Below are 14,188 nucleotides of genomic sequence, written 5' to 3'. Positions count from 1 at the left end.
TTACATAGTTTTTTTTTCTGGAATCTTCTGTAGGTGTAGGGTTTATTGGTTTTTCATTTTTTCCCTCTTTTTTCCAGCCGTTATTTACTCTTTCTCCTTCACTGGTTTTCCTCTATCTCTTTCTCTGATTTTCCATATTCATCTTGCATTCTTCCATTCCTTTCTCTCGATCTTGCCTATGCTAGTAATATTTACTCCTTGAATTCATTACTCGTGGTTCAAAGAAGAGAGAGAAAGTGATGTGTTCTTCATCTTCTTCAAGGATAAAACCAAGAACATTAATGGCGAACTCCAAAACACCAATAATGCATTGCAGCAGCACTTCAATTGTTAGTGTATAATCATTATGATAGTATTTCTCCACTAATTCCTTTTTCAAACTTGGGCTAATTTTTGTATTTTGTGTGTATTATTTATTAATATTATTCCTTTCATTTGTTTATGTATAATATGTGATACTTGTTTTTTTATGCCAATTGAACTATCAATATATTGCTTAACATTGAATTGGATTTTTTTTTAATACAATAGATCTATTGTTTAGAGCATATCTTTTGGTTTAAAGTGATACTTGTTTTTTATGCTAATTGGATAATGCCAATTTATAAACAAAAAGACTAATACTTGTTCAACTAAATAACTTTGAATTAGATTTTTATTTATTTCTTTCTTTTACAGTAGATCTTTTGGTGGTAGATTGTTAATCAATTCTTACATTTTTACAGCAAATTATTATCATGATAATCCGGGTACCCTATGACCCAACCCGAGAAAATCGGGTACCCGAATTCCGGGTACCCGCCTTTTTTGGGTCGGGTCATGGGCCGAGTTTCAAAGTACCCGAAGATCCGGGTAGCCGCATTTTCAGGTACCCAAAAATTCGAGTACTCGGATTTGAACACCCCTAGGTTCAGGCTGTTTTAGACATGAAGCCATCGAGAACAATTAAAGAAGTGCAAAGAGTGACCGGTTGTTTAGCCGCGCTCGGACGATTTATGTCTAGGTCAGGGGATATGTGCCGATACTTATTTCAGATAACTAAGAAAAAAACCATGTTCGAGTGGACGGAAGAGGCCGAGGAAGCATTCGTACATGTACAAAACCATCTGCATACGCACCCTTGGCTCGTCAGTCCACTCATGGATGAAAAGCTATATATATGTATCTTGCCATTTCAGAGCATTCCTAAAGTGTCGTTCTGCTTGCTAAAAGGGACGGCCACCAGATTTCTGTTTATTTCATTAGTCATGTACTACATAACGCCGAGCTTAGGTACTCCCCCATTGAATATTTTAAGCTAAACATTGTTCATGGAATCAAAGAAGCTACGGCCATATTTTCTAGCCCATTCAAGTGTGGTTTAAACAGACCAGCAACTTTGGAAGCTAGTTGTCGAATGCTTAAGTGGGCTTTAGAGCTGAGAGGCTTTGTCATCACGTTCAAGCCTAGAATAGCGATTAAAGGGCAAGCCTTTGCTGATTGTTTTGGCTGAAATGACTCAACCGAATTTGCAGCCGGCAGGGGATCAAATTTGGAAGGTTTATGTTGATGATAGTGCAACAGCAATAGGGTACAACGCTGGTATCATCTATCAGTCTCTTAAAGGGGACAAGTTTGAGTACGCAATGAGATTTCAATTTCAAAACTCCAACAATGAGGCCGAGTACGAAGCTCTGCTGGCCGGCCTTCAAACGTGTAAGGGGGAAGGGGCAACAAGAATTGATGCAAGTTTGGACTCCCTACTGATAATCAGCCAAGTAAATGGCGATTATGAAGCCAGGGGGCCGGCTATGATGAAATATATGCAGACCATAAAAGATGAGGCCGAGGGCTTATAGCATTTCTCCTTACAACAAGTTCCCCTTTCATAAAGTCATCAAGCGGACGCTCTATAAGTTATTATCCTCGGCGTCATGTGATACTTCCAGGTTAGTGTTTTGGAAAGTAAAGGAAAAAAGGAGTATTGATGTCGAGCCAGTATAAATTATCCGAAAGAGAGTTGGCTGATGAAAAAGAGGGTGGCCTGGTTCGAGATGAAGAATGGGAAATTATTCAAAAAAACTTTTGTGAAACCGTATCTGAAGTTTCTCACCCTTAAAAGAGGGCATGATGTGATGGAAGACCTCCATTAAGGGAAAGGCAGGTCCCACATTGGAGGGTGAGCCTTAGCCGAGAAAGTGTAGACACCTACTTTTGGCCTCTTGTCCCGAAAGGAAGTGCGATGGTGTTACAAAAACCTGTTGTTCATGCTAGATCAAAGTTGAAGTGTTTATGGACTACGAAATGCATTATTGTAGACATCCAAATGTGTCTCCACAAAACCAAACTCAGTAATGAATACCTTTCACGTCATTTGATTATCGAACAAAGTGAAAGTGTGGAAAGTCTAGTGATGATCAGGATGGTTTTATTAAAATATTTCTCGTTCTGTTTTCAAAAATATTCTTTTCATACCCTATTTATAAATAATAGCCAATCCAATTTGGTTTGGTCCATGATAAGGTTCCAATAATAGTGTAGTTTGATTGGGCTCGAAAAGAGCTTTCCAATTATATATTATAAGCCCAATTCCGATGAATAATGAGGAAGTTATAGATTAAATTAAATTAGGCGCAATGTTTTTGAATGTGGCCCAATGATCTAGAGGAGGGCCTATTAATTATTATTCTTGAAGTGATTAGGATTGATTTTAGTCTTCTAGGAATATCTAGAAGGTTCTCTTTAATTCTAATAAGATTAGGATTGATAATTATATTTTTAAAAGATGTTTTATTTTGAATAAAATATATTAAATCTGACTTTAAATCTGCTTGGACGCAAAATTACCTGTAACTGGTTTAAAAGGTGATTCTGCGTGTAAAAGCGCGTTGTACTTTAGAACCACCACGAGACGACAGAGTCGTCGCTTGGCGCTGCAGCTGAGCGCTAGGCGACGAGCTCGTCGTTTGGCGCTGACTCCTATCGTTTGCGACAGGAAGTATTTTATTTGGAATATGATTTTTCTTTGATCCCGTGCTATTTTTCCTATAAATAGGGGTCGTATTTACCTGTTTACAAGGCACCTAGAATTCTCTAATTCTATTCTTTTTCTCTCTCTAAAAGCTAGAAGCTTTCTCTCTTCTCTTTTTCTAAATCTTCCGTCTCACAAAATTCCACATACATTAGCTCTAGACACACCTAGCCAAGTTTGAAGTTGTCTTCGCCCTAGACGTGAAAGGTTTGATAATTTCTGAGGGTTTGGTCCCAAATCTCTATTTCAATTCCTTAATTTAATTGTTTGTTTTTTATTTTCCTTGAAGTTTCTAACGTGTGTATTTTGTCATTAGAAAGAGATACGAGGCATCGAAATAAGTACTTTAATTGTTTTATTGATCTTTTGATATATAAATCAAGCTTAGATTATTTTATTGATTTCTATACTAGTATCATGTTAAGATGTTTTATTGCTTCCTAGTATCATGTTTAGGGTTAACTAAAATTTCTAATATCAAGTATGATTATTATGATGCTTCATATTTCTTTCCTAATATCATGTTAGGGCCAATTGATCTTTAATGTTTAGTGACATGCTAGGGTTTGTTATTAATCTTGTTAGTATCATGCCTAGGATCTTGCTAATAATATTATGCTTTATTTTAACATGATTAATTTCATTATGATGATTATTATGTTGTTTTATTTTTGTTATTGTTATTGCTTGATCACGCCTTTTATGCAGGTTTAAAAGGAATTTGTACTTGTAATTACGCTTAATAAGAAAATTAATAATCTTGTTTAGGCTAATATGATTATAATTTGAGTGATCGCCAATAATAGATTTATTTGTGCATTAATATTCAACCAACATAGATGAACAGGTTTAGGGTTAAACCTATTGATTGCATGTTAGTCATAAAGAGCACATGAATATGAGAAGAATAAAGTAGAGGCCTTTTTTTTTTTTGACAATGGGCAAACAAATGTTATAGTCCATTGGCCAATTGCCCTTTCCTAGCCTTTTGGGCCAAGGTATGGGCTGCGACGACGACCTGACGACTAACTTTATTACAGCAGAAATAAAATAAGTTTCTACCTAGCCTGTTGATGGCCTCTACTAGCCTTCTAACCTCCCATGGAGCATCAGAAGGGTTCAGAATGTACTGTAGTGCTGCCCAACTATCCGTGCACACCTCGATTGAGTTGCTGTTCGCAAGAGCTCGTTGTATCCCTTCTTGGATTGCCATTAGTTCAGCCTGCAATGGAGATTGCGCCAATATGACCTTCCCGCCCTTCTCTGTTTCCGTCCCCTCTTTCATTATGACCCATCCTATGCCTGCCTTGACGCTGCCTCTTCTATCCTCTTTCCACGCTCCATCTGTATAGACAGATAACAAAGTGTCTTCTTCACACACACCCCAAGTCCAGAATGGAGTTAACTCCTTAGTGCTCTTGGGCTTTTCCTCAGCTTTAGTTTCCATCCCCTTAAGTCTGACCACAGATTCCTGGAGTAGAGCCATGAGTCGACTTGGATTGGGAGTGGTATGACCAAAGATCACCTCATTCCTATGAATCCAGGTTGCCCATAGCATGGCCACAAAGAGCTTGAGCTGGTCTGGAGCTGCAGACTTAGCCAAATACTTGATCATGTTCCGTGTCCAAACATTCAAAGGTGGGTCAAACACACCAGTTTGGATTCCCAATGGGCCATAGGCCCAAACCCTCTTGACAAGAGGACAATCTCAGAAGAGGTGTTCCTCTGTTTCCACTGCGGTACCACACACTTCACATTCGCCAGAAATTGGAATTCCTCTTTTTTGAAGATTACTTTTAGAACTTGTACACCCCTGTAGGATTTTCCAGATCAGAATCTTCCACTTTCCTGGGATAGCTAGCTTCCATAGTGTCTTCTATGAGGTGCACCGAAGTCCATAGTGATCTTCGCTATTGTTTAAAAACCATGAATAACCCGACCTCGTTGAGTACTCTCCCTTGGATTCATCCAACCAAATGTCCTCATTGATCTCCTGCCCTGAAGAGGTTGGCGTGCTTAGGATATTCCGAGCGATGTGAAAGGGGAACAACCGCCAAACAAGCCCGCAATCCCACTGGCCAGATTCGGAGATCAAGTGACTCACCATCGTATGCTTCTCTCTGTCTTCCACCCCTATGGATTCCTTGAAGCACACCCGTACACCCTTTAGCCAGGAATCCTCTGTAATGTTTGTGTTTCTACCATTAGCGATGCATTTCCCTATGCATTTCCCTATTATTAGAGCAAGTTCAATCTCTTTTAGGATGAATTTGTACCTTTATCCCCGAACTTCCAGTCATGGTTCTAGACCTATTTGAGTTAACGATCTCCTAGATCGTTAAGGGGTGTAACCTTCACCTTTTAAACGGTTTACAAGTTCCTAAAACTTGTTGGCGACTCTTTTACTCTAGCTTCCTTCCCTTTGGACGCCACCATGCTTAAGTGTATGATCACAGTGGGGCTCAAGTATGGGATGCTTGAAATATTCCCTACAATTATGAAATAAGTTAAAAATAATATTTGATACCAAGTTATCTTAGAGCCTTGTCTGATTACTAATTAGGCCTAAAACGTGCTCATACATGTTTAAACTTGATTAATAACGGACCCAAATGTGGCAAATGCAATGATTCGATCTAATGAATTGAACATTGTTGAAAACCAAGCCAAACAGATAAACCAAACATCATATTTCCGTGAATGGCCTACAGAGATGGATAGCTCTTTCAAAGTGCTTTCCAACGGTATATTATAAGCCCAATTCCGAACGAAAACGAAGAGGTTATGATCAATACACTAAACCAGGCCCTAAAACCGACACCCTTGCACTCCAACGGCCATATCTTTTGATCCATAACATATTTTAACCTAATTTTAACGGTATTGGAAAGTATGCTTTTAGAGATTTCCAATAATATCTCACACACCTTAATCCAACTTTGCAATTAAAAGTTATGGAAATTTTAATAACGCGTTTTCGTCTAAGGCAAACCGTACCGCGCGCAATTGTCTTAGTTGCTTGCGTGACTTAAAGAGTTGCTTGCGCCACCTGAAGGCGCGTCTCTAAAACCTTAAACCTAGATTCCTACGCCTATAAATAGGGGTCTTCATTCAGCACTAAAGAGAGACAGGAAAATCAGAATTTGAACCTTAGCATTCTCAAAACCCTAATCTCTCAAGTTCTTTTACTATCATACTACATTTCTCTTCTCTTCCCAAAGACTTTCCAACCCTAATTTAATCCATTGAAATCTTTGTAGGTACGAAGAAGAAAGAAAGTCGATAAACGCATTAAACAGAGATTTAACATAAAAGAAGAACGGTTAGTTTCTTAAATACTTAGATAAATCACTTTTCTTTTATTGTTTAAATAACTTTAGTTGAATAAATAGTGTTGTTTGATCATTTTAAACAAACTTTTAATTTATTTAATTCACATATTATTCTTGTGTTCATCAAGACTATAATTTGAATAATTAGTTGATTGTTTTACCACCTAAGTGAAGGCAAACATTGTTTATTTCTTGTTCTTTTCACGAATTTGAATAACAAAAGAATAACAACTTTTGCAATGTAATTCGTACATGATTAACGCTTGTAAATAAAATCAAATAACTTAGTTTTTAGGAGCCACATTGCATATATTGTTTGGTGATGAAATTGTGAAAAAGGAAGAGCTTATAGATGTCGCACTAGGACTAGAATAGCGATTCCTCCCTAAAAGGAACGTTATTTTAGTACCCTTGCTCCCGAACTCATTTCTGGTACACGTAGACCAATTTGGGCATAGGTAAACTTATGATTCATTCTAAATATCCCTTAAACTCTACTTTGGAGAAAGACATGAACGAGGTTTATGAGTTTTTCTAAAACTCATTGGCGACTCCTACTTGTTTCTTATAAAAAAGCGTGATGATCAGATCAATTCTAATTCAAGGTCCCCCAAACAGTCAGGAATTCAAATCCTAATAGATCCTAATAGGTGTAAAGTCCTAGGCTTTTAAAGGGTCATGGGCATTTAAGGAGAAGGATCCCCTACGATGGGAACACCCTCCTTACAGTGGCAACTCCACTAGGGACTTAGAGGTTACAAGATTAGTTCTTAGTTAATTATGGTTCAAGGTTTCCATCACTACGTTACCTATGGGTTGTAACGAGAACTAACTTGGATAATCTCTTGCTAGACAGCGAGACTTGAACGCATAATATCTTCCTTTTCAAAAACGTAAAATCCAAACTAGCAACATTGCATCATGCATAATCATAGCACACTTTAACTATTAGGGATTGACTCATTGACTAGGGGTTGCCAACACTAGGCTTCTATCCCGAAATCAATAACAATTATCCCACCCATATCGCCAGCAAAATGTTGCGAGGGCTATGTCATGGATCAATACGTTGAGTGATTGATTCGTGCATCGTCCCTTACGATATGGTACCTTTGGACACCCAAGCCTTAACCTTAGAATAGCATTGTATGCTTTGACAGTCCCTTTTAAGTGATTATGTGACTACATGAGTATGTGCGTATTATATGCTTCGTGTCTAATCTAATTAATTCCAACTTGTTACCTAGAGATTATTTTTTAAAAAAAATTGCAAAAACATTGTGTTTCGACACAAAAAAAAAAAAAAAAAAAAAAAAAAAAAAAAAAAAAAGTTATATACATATATATATATATATATATATATATATATATATATATATATATATATATATATATATATATATATATATATATATATATATATATATACATATAAGTTGCGCGCGCCCTCCAGGCGCAAGTTCAGAAGTTGCGCGCAGCCCCTCCATGCAACTTTGTGTCTTGTGCGCGCCCACTGTTCAACGTTGACTTTGACTCATTACGAGCAATGTCATACGGAAAAAACGATTCACAGCTTCAATATTAAGCGTTAAGTAGGTGCTAAAAATATATCTTTGGCTAACAACGTTGTCTAACTTAATTACTTTTATTTTGATCGCCTTTTTTTCAAAAAAAAAAAAAAAACCAAAAACATGTTTTTTATCGTTCATACTGCGTAAAAAAATAAGTATGTGGCAAATGCTACTCTTGAAGTTGCACTTTCAACCTTTGCCCAAGACGAAAAATTACGCGTTATAATATTTGTGATTATGATGATTCGTTTACATACTTTATAATTGAACTAATGACATTACTTTTGTGAGGTTCGTCATAGAAGTTCGCATCTCTAAATAGGACATCATCAATGTGTTTATTCTTAAACGTGCCTATTTTTGTGTTCATCATTTTTTTTTAGTTGTAATTGATAAACCTTGATTTAAGAGTGTAATTTATTTATTTCTTCTATGGTTTAAAAAGAAAATCCCGAGAACCTTACTTGGGATGATTGCCTCACACGAAAAAAAAAAAAAAAGAGAAATAGAATGAAAGAAAAAAGGAAAACTTTCTTAAAAAAAAGGAGATGATACAAGAAAATTTATCATTCTTCAAAAAAAAAGAAAAAAGAGAGAAGATAATGAATGATAAAACCGAAATGATTTAATTATTTCTTGGATTTTACATTCAGAGGCCATCATTTTTTTAAGAAAATAGTAATATATTATCCTTTAAAGATATGGAATATGAGAATCATATTTTTTTTTAAAAAACGATATAGATCTCTATTGTAATTTAAATGATCAACAAATACAATAAGATATTTGATCATTTTAAGGAGTGTGTTTGGATCGATTAATATTTCTAAAATTTGATGAGCATTTTCAATCCAACTTTCTAGTCTTTCTCTTCTACCTTTTTCGAAAACAATTCATTAAAAGTAAAATCCTTAGATGATTATCTTGTTGAAGTCAACACAAATCATGACATTCCAGTAATGATTGTTCTTGAAATTTTTTACATTCTTCATCAACAAACTTGCTTAATGTAAATACGTATTACAAGGATTAAAAAAATAATAAAACAATCATTTTAAATTTGATTCATTGTTTGAATGCTTGGCAGTAAAGGTTTAAGTGAACGCAATTAATTTCTCGTGATACACATTACTGGGTCATATTCCACATTCACATACTAGTCCAATCATGGGTGACAAAGCAGCATTGGAGAAACTTAGAAAGGAACTCCAAAACATTAAGTCCCTACGAGAAGAAGAAGCCCAAATGAAGGCTCATAAAAAAGCAGAAAAGGATAAAATAAAAGCAAAGAAAGAAAAAGAAAACATTCTGCAAGAAAAAGCAAGAGTCGAAAGAGTAGAGGCCTTGGAGAAACTTGTCCTTCGATCTAGCTCATGGAATAAGTACTTCAATTATGAGCTTGCACCATAACCTAGTGGAAAGACTCTCCCAGAAAAGTTCTTGACTACGGATTTGCCAACCTTTAAGGTTATAGACAATCCTAGGACTCACTTAATTAGCTTTATTGGAATTATGGCATTGAAAGGGGTTGAGAATAGCTTATATGCATGTACTTTTCCTCTTTCATTAGACCAAACTGCTAGATCATGGTTTTACAATCTCGATGCAAAACAAACTTCCACTTGGAGTGACGTTGTAAAAGCGTTTTTAGCCCAATATGGAGACAACATCGAGCTCACAACCACCTTGCGCGATCTTGAATTTCTTAAGCAAGAGGAAGAAGAAGGATTTATTGACTTCTTTTCCAGGTGGTGATCAAAGGTTGATCTTCTTTCACAAAGACCTCTTGATCATGAATTTTTCCCAAAGTTCATAGACAATATGTCTCCACCATACAAGTGTCATTTACAATACCTTGGTTTAGACACATTTCTAAAGGTTTATACTGTAGGAACATTATTTGAAAGGGACTTGATAAATAAAACCATGAATCATATAGATGGACTAGATTTTTATAGAGGATTTCACCTACGTTGAAAATGGACAAAGCTCGAAGACGCAATCTCAAGAAATTGTCAACAATTCAAGGTGTACCACCCTAGGTCCTGTTTTGTTTCTTTCCTTTTATGAAAGACTAAGAAATTCATGCTGTCAAATCTACTTATTTTGTACTCTCATTAATTAATGAATTAAAAAATTATATTTTCAAGTACGTCTATCTTGTTCTCTTTTCAATCTCTTTATTGTTATTAGATCAAATTAAATGAAACATATATATACAAACAGGCAATATCAAAAAGGCATACATACTCAACACTTTAGTCTCTTGATGAGTTTTGGCTTATTAGATTTATCGAATGAAAAGAGGCCCATCTTTGGCCCACAAAGAAAGGATATGATGATCTCACCAACACAGGAGGCAAATAAAGGAATGGTGTCCTTCGAACAAGTTTATTATTTCGATAATTAATATTAGGAAAAATGGAGAAGAAAAATCCAACCTTTGCACTTTTTTCTCCTAAAAATCCAACCTTAAATTTATTCCTCAAAAATCCAACCTTTATACCCCACCTTCTCCGATAGATCCATGACCTGTTGATGACCGGTTTTTTTAAGTCAAATGCCACATGTTAGCTATTAATAGGTCAAATAATTTTTTAATTATTAAAAACAAAATTAATGAAAAGAAAAATTTTTAAAAAAAAACAAAAAAAAAATCAGAAACCCGCCAAACACCACCACCTCCACCAGTCACCACCTTTTTCCCCTTCCCCTACGCTGCCGGCGCACAACATAGCTTCCCGTTCGCGCCCAGTCATTCCCCAAACGCCGATGACGTCCATCTCCCTTGAAGTCTGACCAGAAACCTCCGACCAGGCACCACGAACAGTCAATTCGCAGCCGCCACAAAACCGCCCCTCACACACCCTCTCACCACCACATACCCTAACCAGAAAACCTCCGACCAGCCACCTCAAACCCTTGTTAAAGTCGCCGCCGACTCTTGTTCCCCTAGTTACAGCCGGCGATCCTCCTCGAAATTGAATCCCTAAAAACTGATTAGGGTTTGTGCGTGGTGGTGAGAGGGTGTGTAAGGGGCGGTTTTGTGGTGGCTGCGAGTTGGTTGAGGTTGGCTGTGGCTGTGAATTCGCTGGGTTCGGGTTTTGTATTTTAGTGGTGGTGATTGGGTTACGGGTTGTGGTGGTGGTGCGAGTAGTTTGGGGTGGTTATGGTGGGATTTCATGTCATGGTGGTGGTGAGAGTGGTTAGGGGATGGGTGTGGTGGTGAGAGAGTGGTTCTGGTAAGAGTGGTTAGGGGATGGGCTATGGTGGTGAGAGTGATTAAGGGATGGCCGTGGTGGTTGACTGGTGTTGTTGGTGTTCTGGTGGTGTTGGTAGTGTATTGGTGGCGTGCTGGTTGTTGTGGTGGAGGAATTGGTGGAGAGAGAAAGAGGAGGAGTGAGAAAGGAAATTGAGTGAATTGAAAAAAAAAAAAACTTTTTAAGTTGTTTAACAAGTTAAAGGTCAAATGGATCTGTTGGAGAAGGTGGGGTATAAAGGTTGGATTTTTGAGGAATAAATTGAAGGTTGGATTTGTAGAAGAAAAAAGTGCAAATGTTGGATTTTTCTTTTCCATTTTTCCTTAATATTACAGCTTAATCTTGCCTAAACCCTTCAGGTCACACCCAAGAAACTAACAAACCGAAGCGACGAATTAATTCGGAAGAAATTAATGAGTCTCCCGAGTAATTACTATTTAGACGTCGGAAATTCGAGCTTGGAGCGTCGGAAGTCGAGTAAAAAATAATAAAAGACGAGACGAGAAAATTTCTAATAAATCAACAAAACGACTAAAATACCCCTAGCATCGGAATGCCCGAGTGCTAGGGGAATCGACCTTGCAAGGTGGCTAGCAATGTGTGCTAGCGCACCTTGGCTAGCATGGCCAGCTAGCAGCCCCCACCTAGTGCGAGGCATGCTAGCTGCTTGCCAAGGCTGGCAGCCCGCAATTGGTGCGTGGCATGCCAGCATGCCAAAGCTAGGAGCCCGCACCAAGTGTGAGGCTTGCTAAAAAGCTGCGACTAGCAGCCCACACCTAGTGCGTGGCGTGCTAGGATGCTGCAGCTAGCAGCCCTTACATGGTGCGTGGCTTTCTAGCAGCAGCCTTTAGCCACAACAGCCCGCACACATGGTGTGTGGCCTGCTGGGCCGAAAGGGGTAGCAGCGGTAATGGCAGCCTACGTTGGGTGCCTTGGTGCCCAAGTGTGGGGGGCTGCCACGTGGCGCGAACTAATTGGGTGCTTGGTGTTGAGTTAGCCGACTATGGGAGAGGGAGTGGGGACCAAGTTTGGTCCCCCTTCTCCAAAGGGTCCTCACCTAACCTCTTTTGTGAGCATTCCACTTGTTAATTTTTTTGTAGCTCGATTATTAATTTTATTTTTGATTTACAATAAAATAGAAAAATCAAATCTCCCACATTGATGGGTGAGCTTTTCTCACTCTTGTATTTCCTTGTAAATACCCAACTTGGGGTATTGGGAAAGGCACTTGAGTAAGTGTTGAAAAAGGCATCACCATTGTGAAAACCTTTGAACACAATTAATTACTCGGCTTAGGTCGGGCTTAGCTAACTCCTAAGCAATAAACCGTTTTCGGTGCTCGGGTTGCGGGTGGACTTCGTTGGAGGTCCTCGTGTAAGCGGGGCTAAGAGCTTTCAAAGTAAGAGCTCAATTAAGTGAGTGAAGCACGTAACAAAGGTATTAATCTCTTTCCTAATCTTGTGTTTAAGTTAATTATGCTTTATGGTTATAATTATTGTGAGCGTGGTCTTGGCTCGGGTTTCCTTCCGCGGTGGGTCGGACTCACCGAAACCCAAAAGTGGTATTGGAGCCTTGGTCATTTATTTTTATAATCATATTTTCCAATGTGTTTTTATGGCTTAATTTTTCTGGTTTTAAGTTGCTAATTAGATTAGTAGCTCGATTCTATTATTTGTAAACCCATATTAGAGCTGATTTCAGCCCCGAACCCAAATTTTGGCCCAAAAATAGTGAATTTTTGGTGGAAAAGGCGTTCTGAAAATGGTTTTTCTCTGTAGGACTGTGTTTTTAGCAAAAACACAACCAGAAATGACTTTTTCAAGGAATTTTTTGTTTTGACAAAAAAATTTTAAGTCTTTCTAACCTTGAATCTTTATGGGATATTTATGGTTGTTATGTATTTGGTTCTTTCCTTAATTTATATGCAATTTTAAACCTCTTTAAGCATGGTTACTTGGTAGTAATTGGTGCTTGAAAGTTTGGTTTTATTTTTCACATAATTGCGAATTCATTGCATCACGGGTCATTCTGGGTCGGGTCACTTAAGGGTCGAGAAATGCTCAACCCTAACCCAAAGTTCCGGGTTCAGGTCAAACCAATGGGTTTAGAACAATTTTTTGTTTGATTTATTTTTGGCTAATTTTTAAATGGAAAAATTGCTCTCATTAATCTGAACTTTGCCTCGTCCGCCCAAATTAATCCATACTTTCGATTATTCCTCATCACTCCCAACTTTAGAAGGTATTAATTTTATTGCACCCTACCAGTTAAGCAACCTATTGTAGCTTGTACAAATCCTACGTGGCATCTACAACGATTCTTTTTTTTTTTTTTAATTTTATGTTAGAAGGGTTGACCTTTCTCCTATATCTCCTTAACAAAGACCCCTTTCTCCATTCTTACTCCCCTTTTCTTTGTAAACATTAAGCTTTTCACCATTTTCGCGCAATGTCAAGTGGATCTTCTTCTTCAAGGGGTGTTAGGTTGTTGTCTTCACAACTGAAGTGTAGATGTAGGGCTATTGCGATGGTGGGAATGACGAAAAGTGGTGATAATGCAGGGATGAAGGTCTTTGGTTGCCCTAATTGGTCTGTGAGTTAAATTTGTCAATCAATTAAAATTGTTGTTTTGAATTTTAGGAATTAGGGTTTTTAATTTCAATTGAATTGGGGGTTTTATACAAGAAGGTTGCTGATTGTGGGTTTTTCCAATGGGTTAATGTAAATAATGGAGTGGATGCTGATTTGCGATTTATGCTCTTTTAAAAAGACACTTCTCTTGCTGAGAAGGAGATGGAAGTTGATTTCATGAAAGACAAATTGAACGCCGTGGGGAAGAAATTGGACATGAAGACAGAGGAGTTGAATGATACTAAAATGGAGCTCTCCCACACTCGAATTGAACTAGTGAAGGCTGCAAGGAATGAAAAAAATTTCTCACTTGCACTCTTTGTGTCTTGGATTTTCTTTGCAATGTTTCTAGTTTATTTGAAAGTTTAATATTGATTTTGCGTTA

At 37.6% G+C, this 14,188-nt stretch overlaps 1 protein-coding gene across 1 annotated transcript; it reads left to right on the top strand.

The window, feature by feature from the left end:
- Positions 1 to 1,493: 1,493 nt before the first annotated feature.
- On the top strand, positions 1,494 to 1,838 carry LOC145624920 (uncharacterized). The gene has a single exon (XM_081678005.1). It carries the CDS (start codon positions 1,494 to 1,496, stop codon positions 1,836 to 1,838), a length of 345 nt encoding a protein of 114 aa, XP_081534131.1.
- Positions 1,839 to 14,188: the final 12,350 nt, after the last annotated feature.

This window comes from Chenopodium album, chromosome 3 (assembly GCF_948465745.1).
Source record: "Chenopodium album chromosome 3, dcCheAlbu1.1, whole genome shotgun sequence".
Taxonomy (NCBI): Eukaryota; Viridiplantae; Streptophyta; class Magnoliopsida; order Caryophyllales; family Amaranthaceae; genus Chenopodium; species Chenopodium album.
This window is presented reverse-complemented; position numbering and strand designations above follow the sequence as displayed.

Bases quoted from the DNA above. Each gene is read 5' to 3' on its own strand.
- LOC145624920 (XM_081678005.1), top strand. From the start codon at position 1,494: ATGACTCAACCGAATTTGCAGCCGGCAGGGGATCAAATTTGGAAGGTT.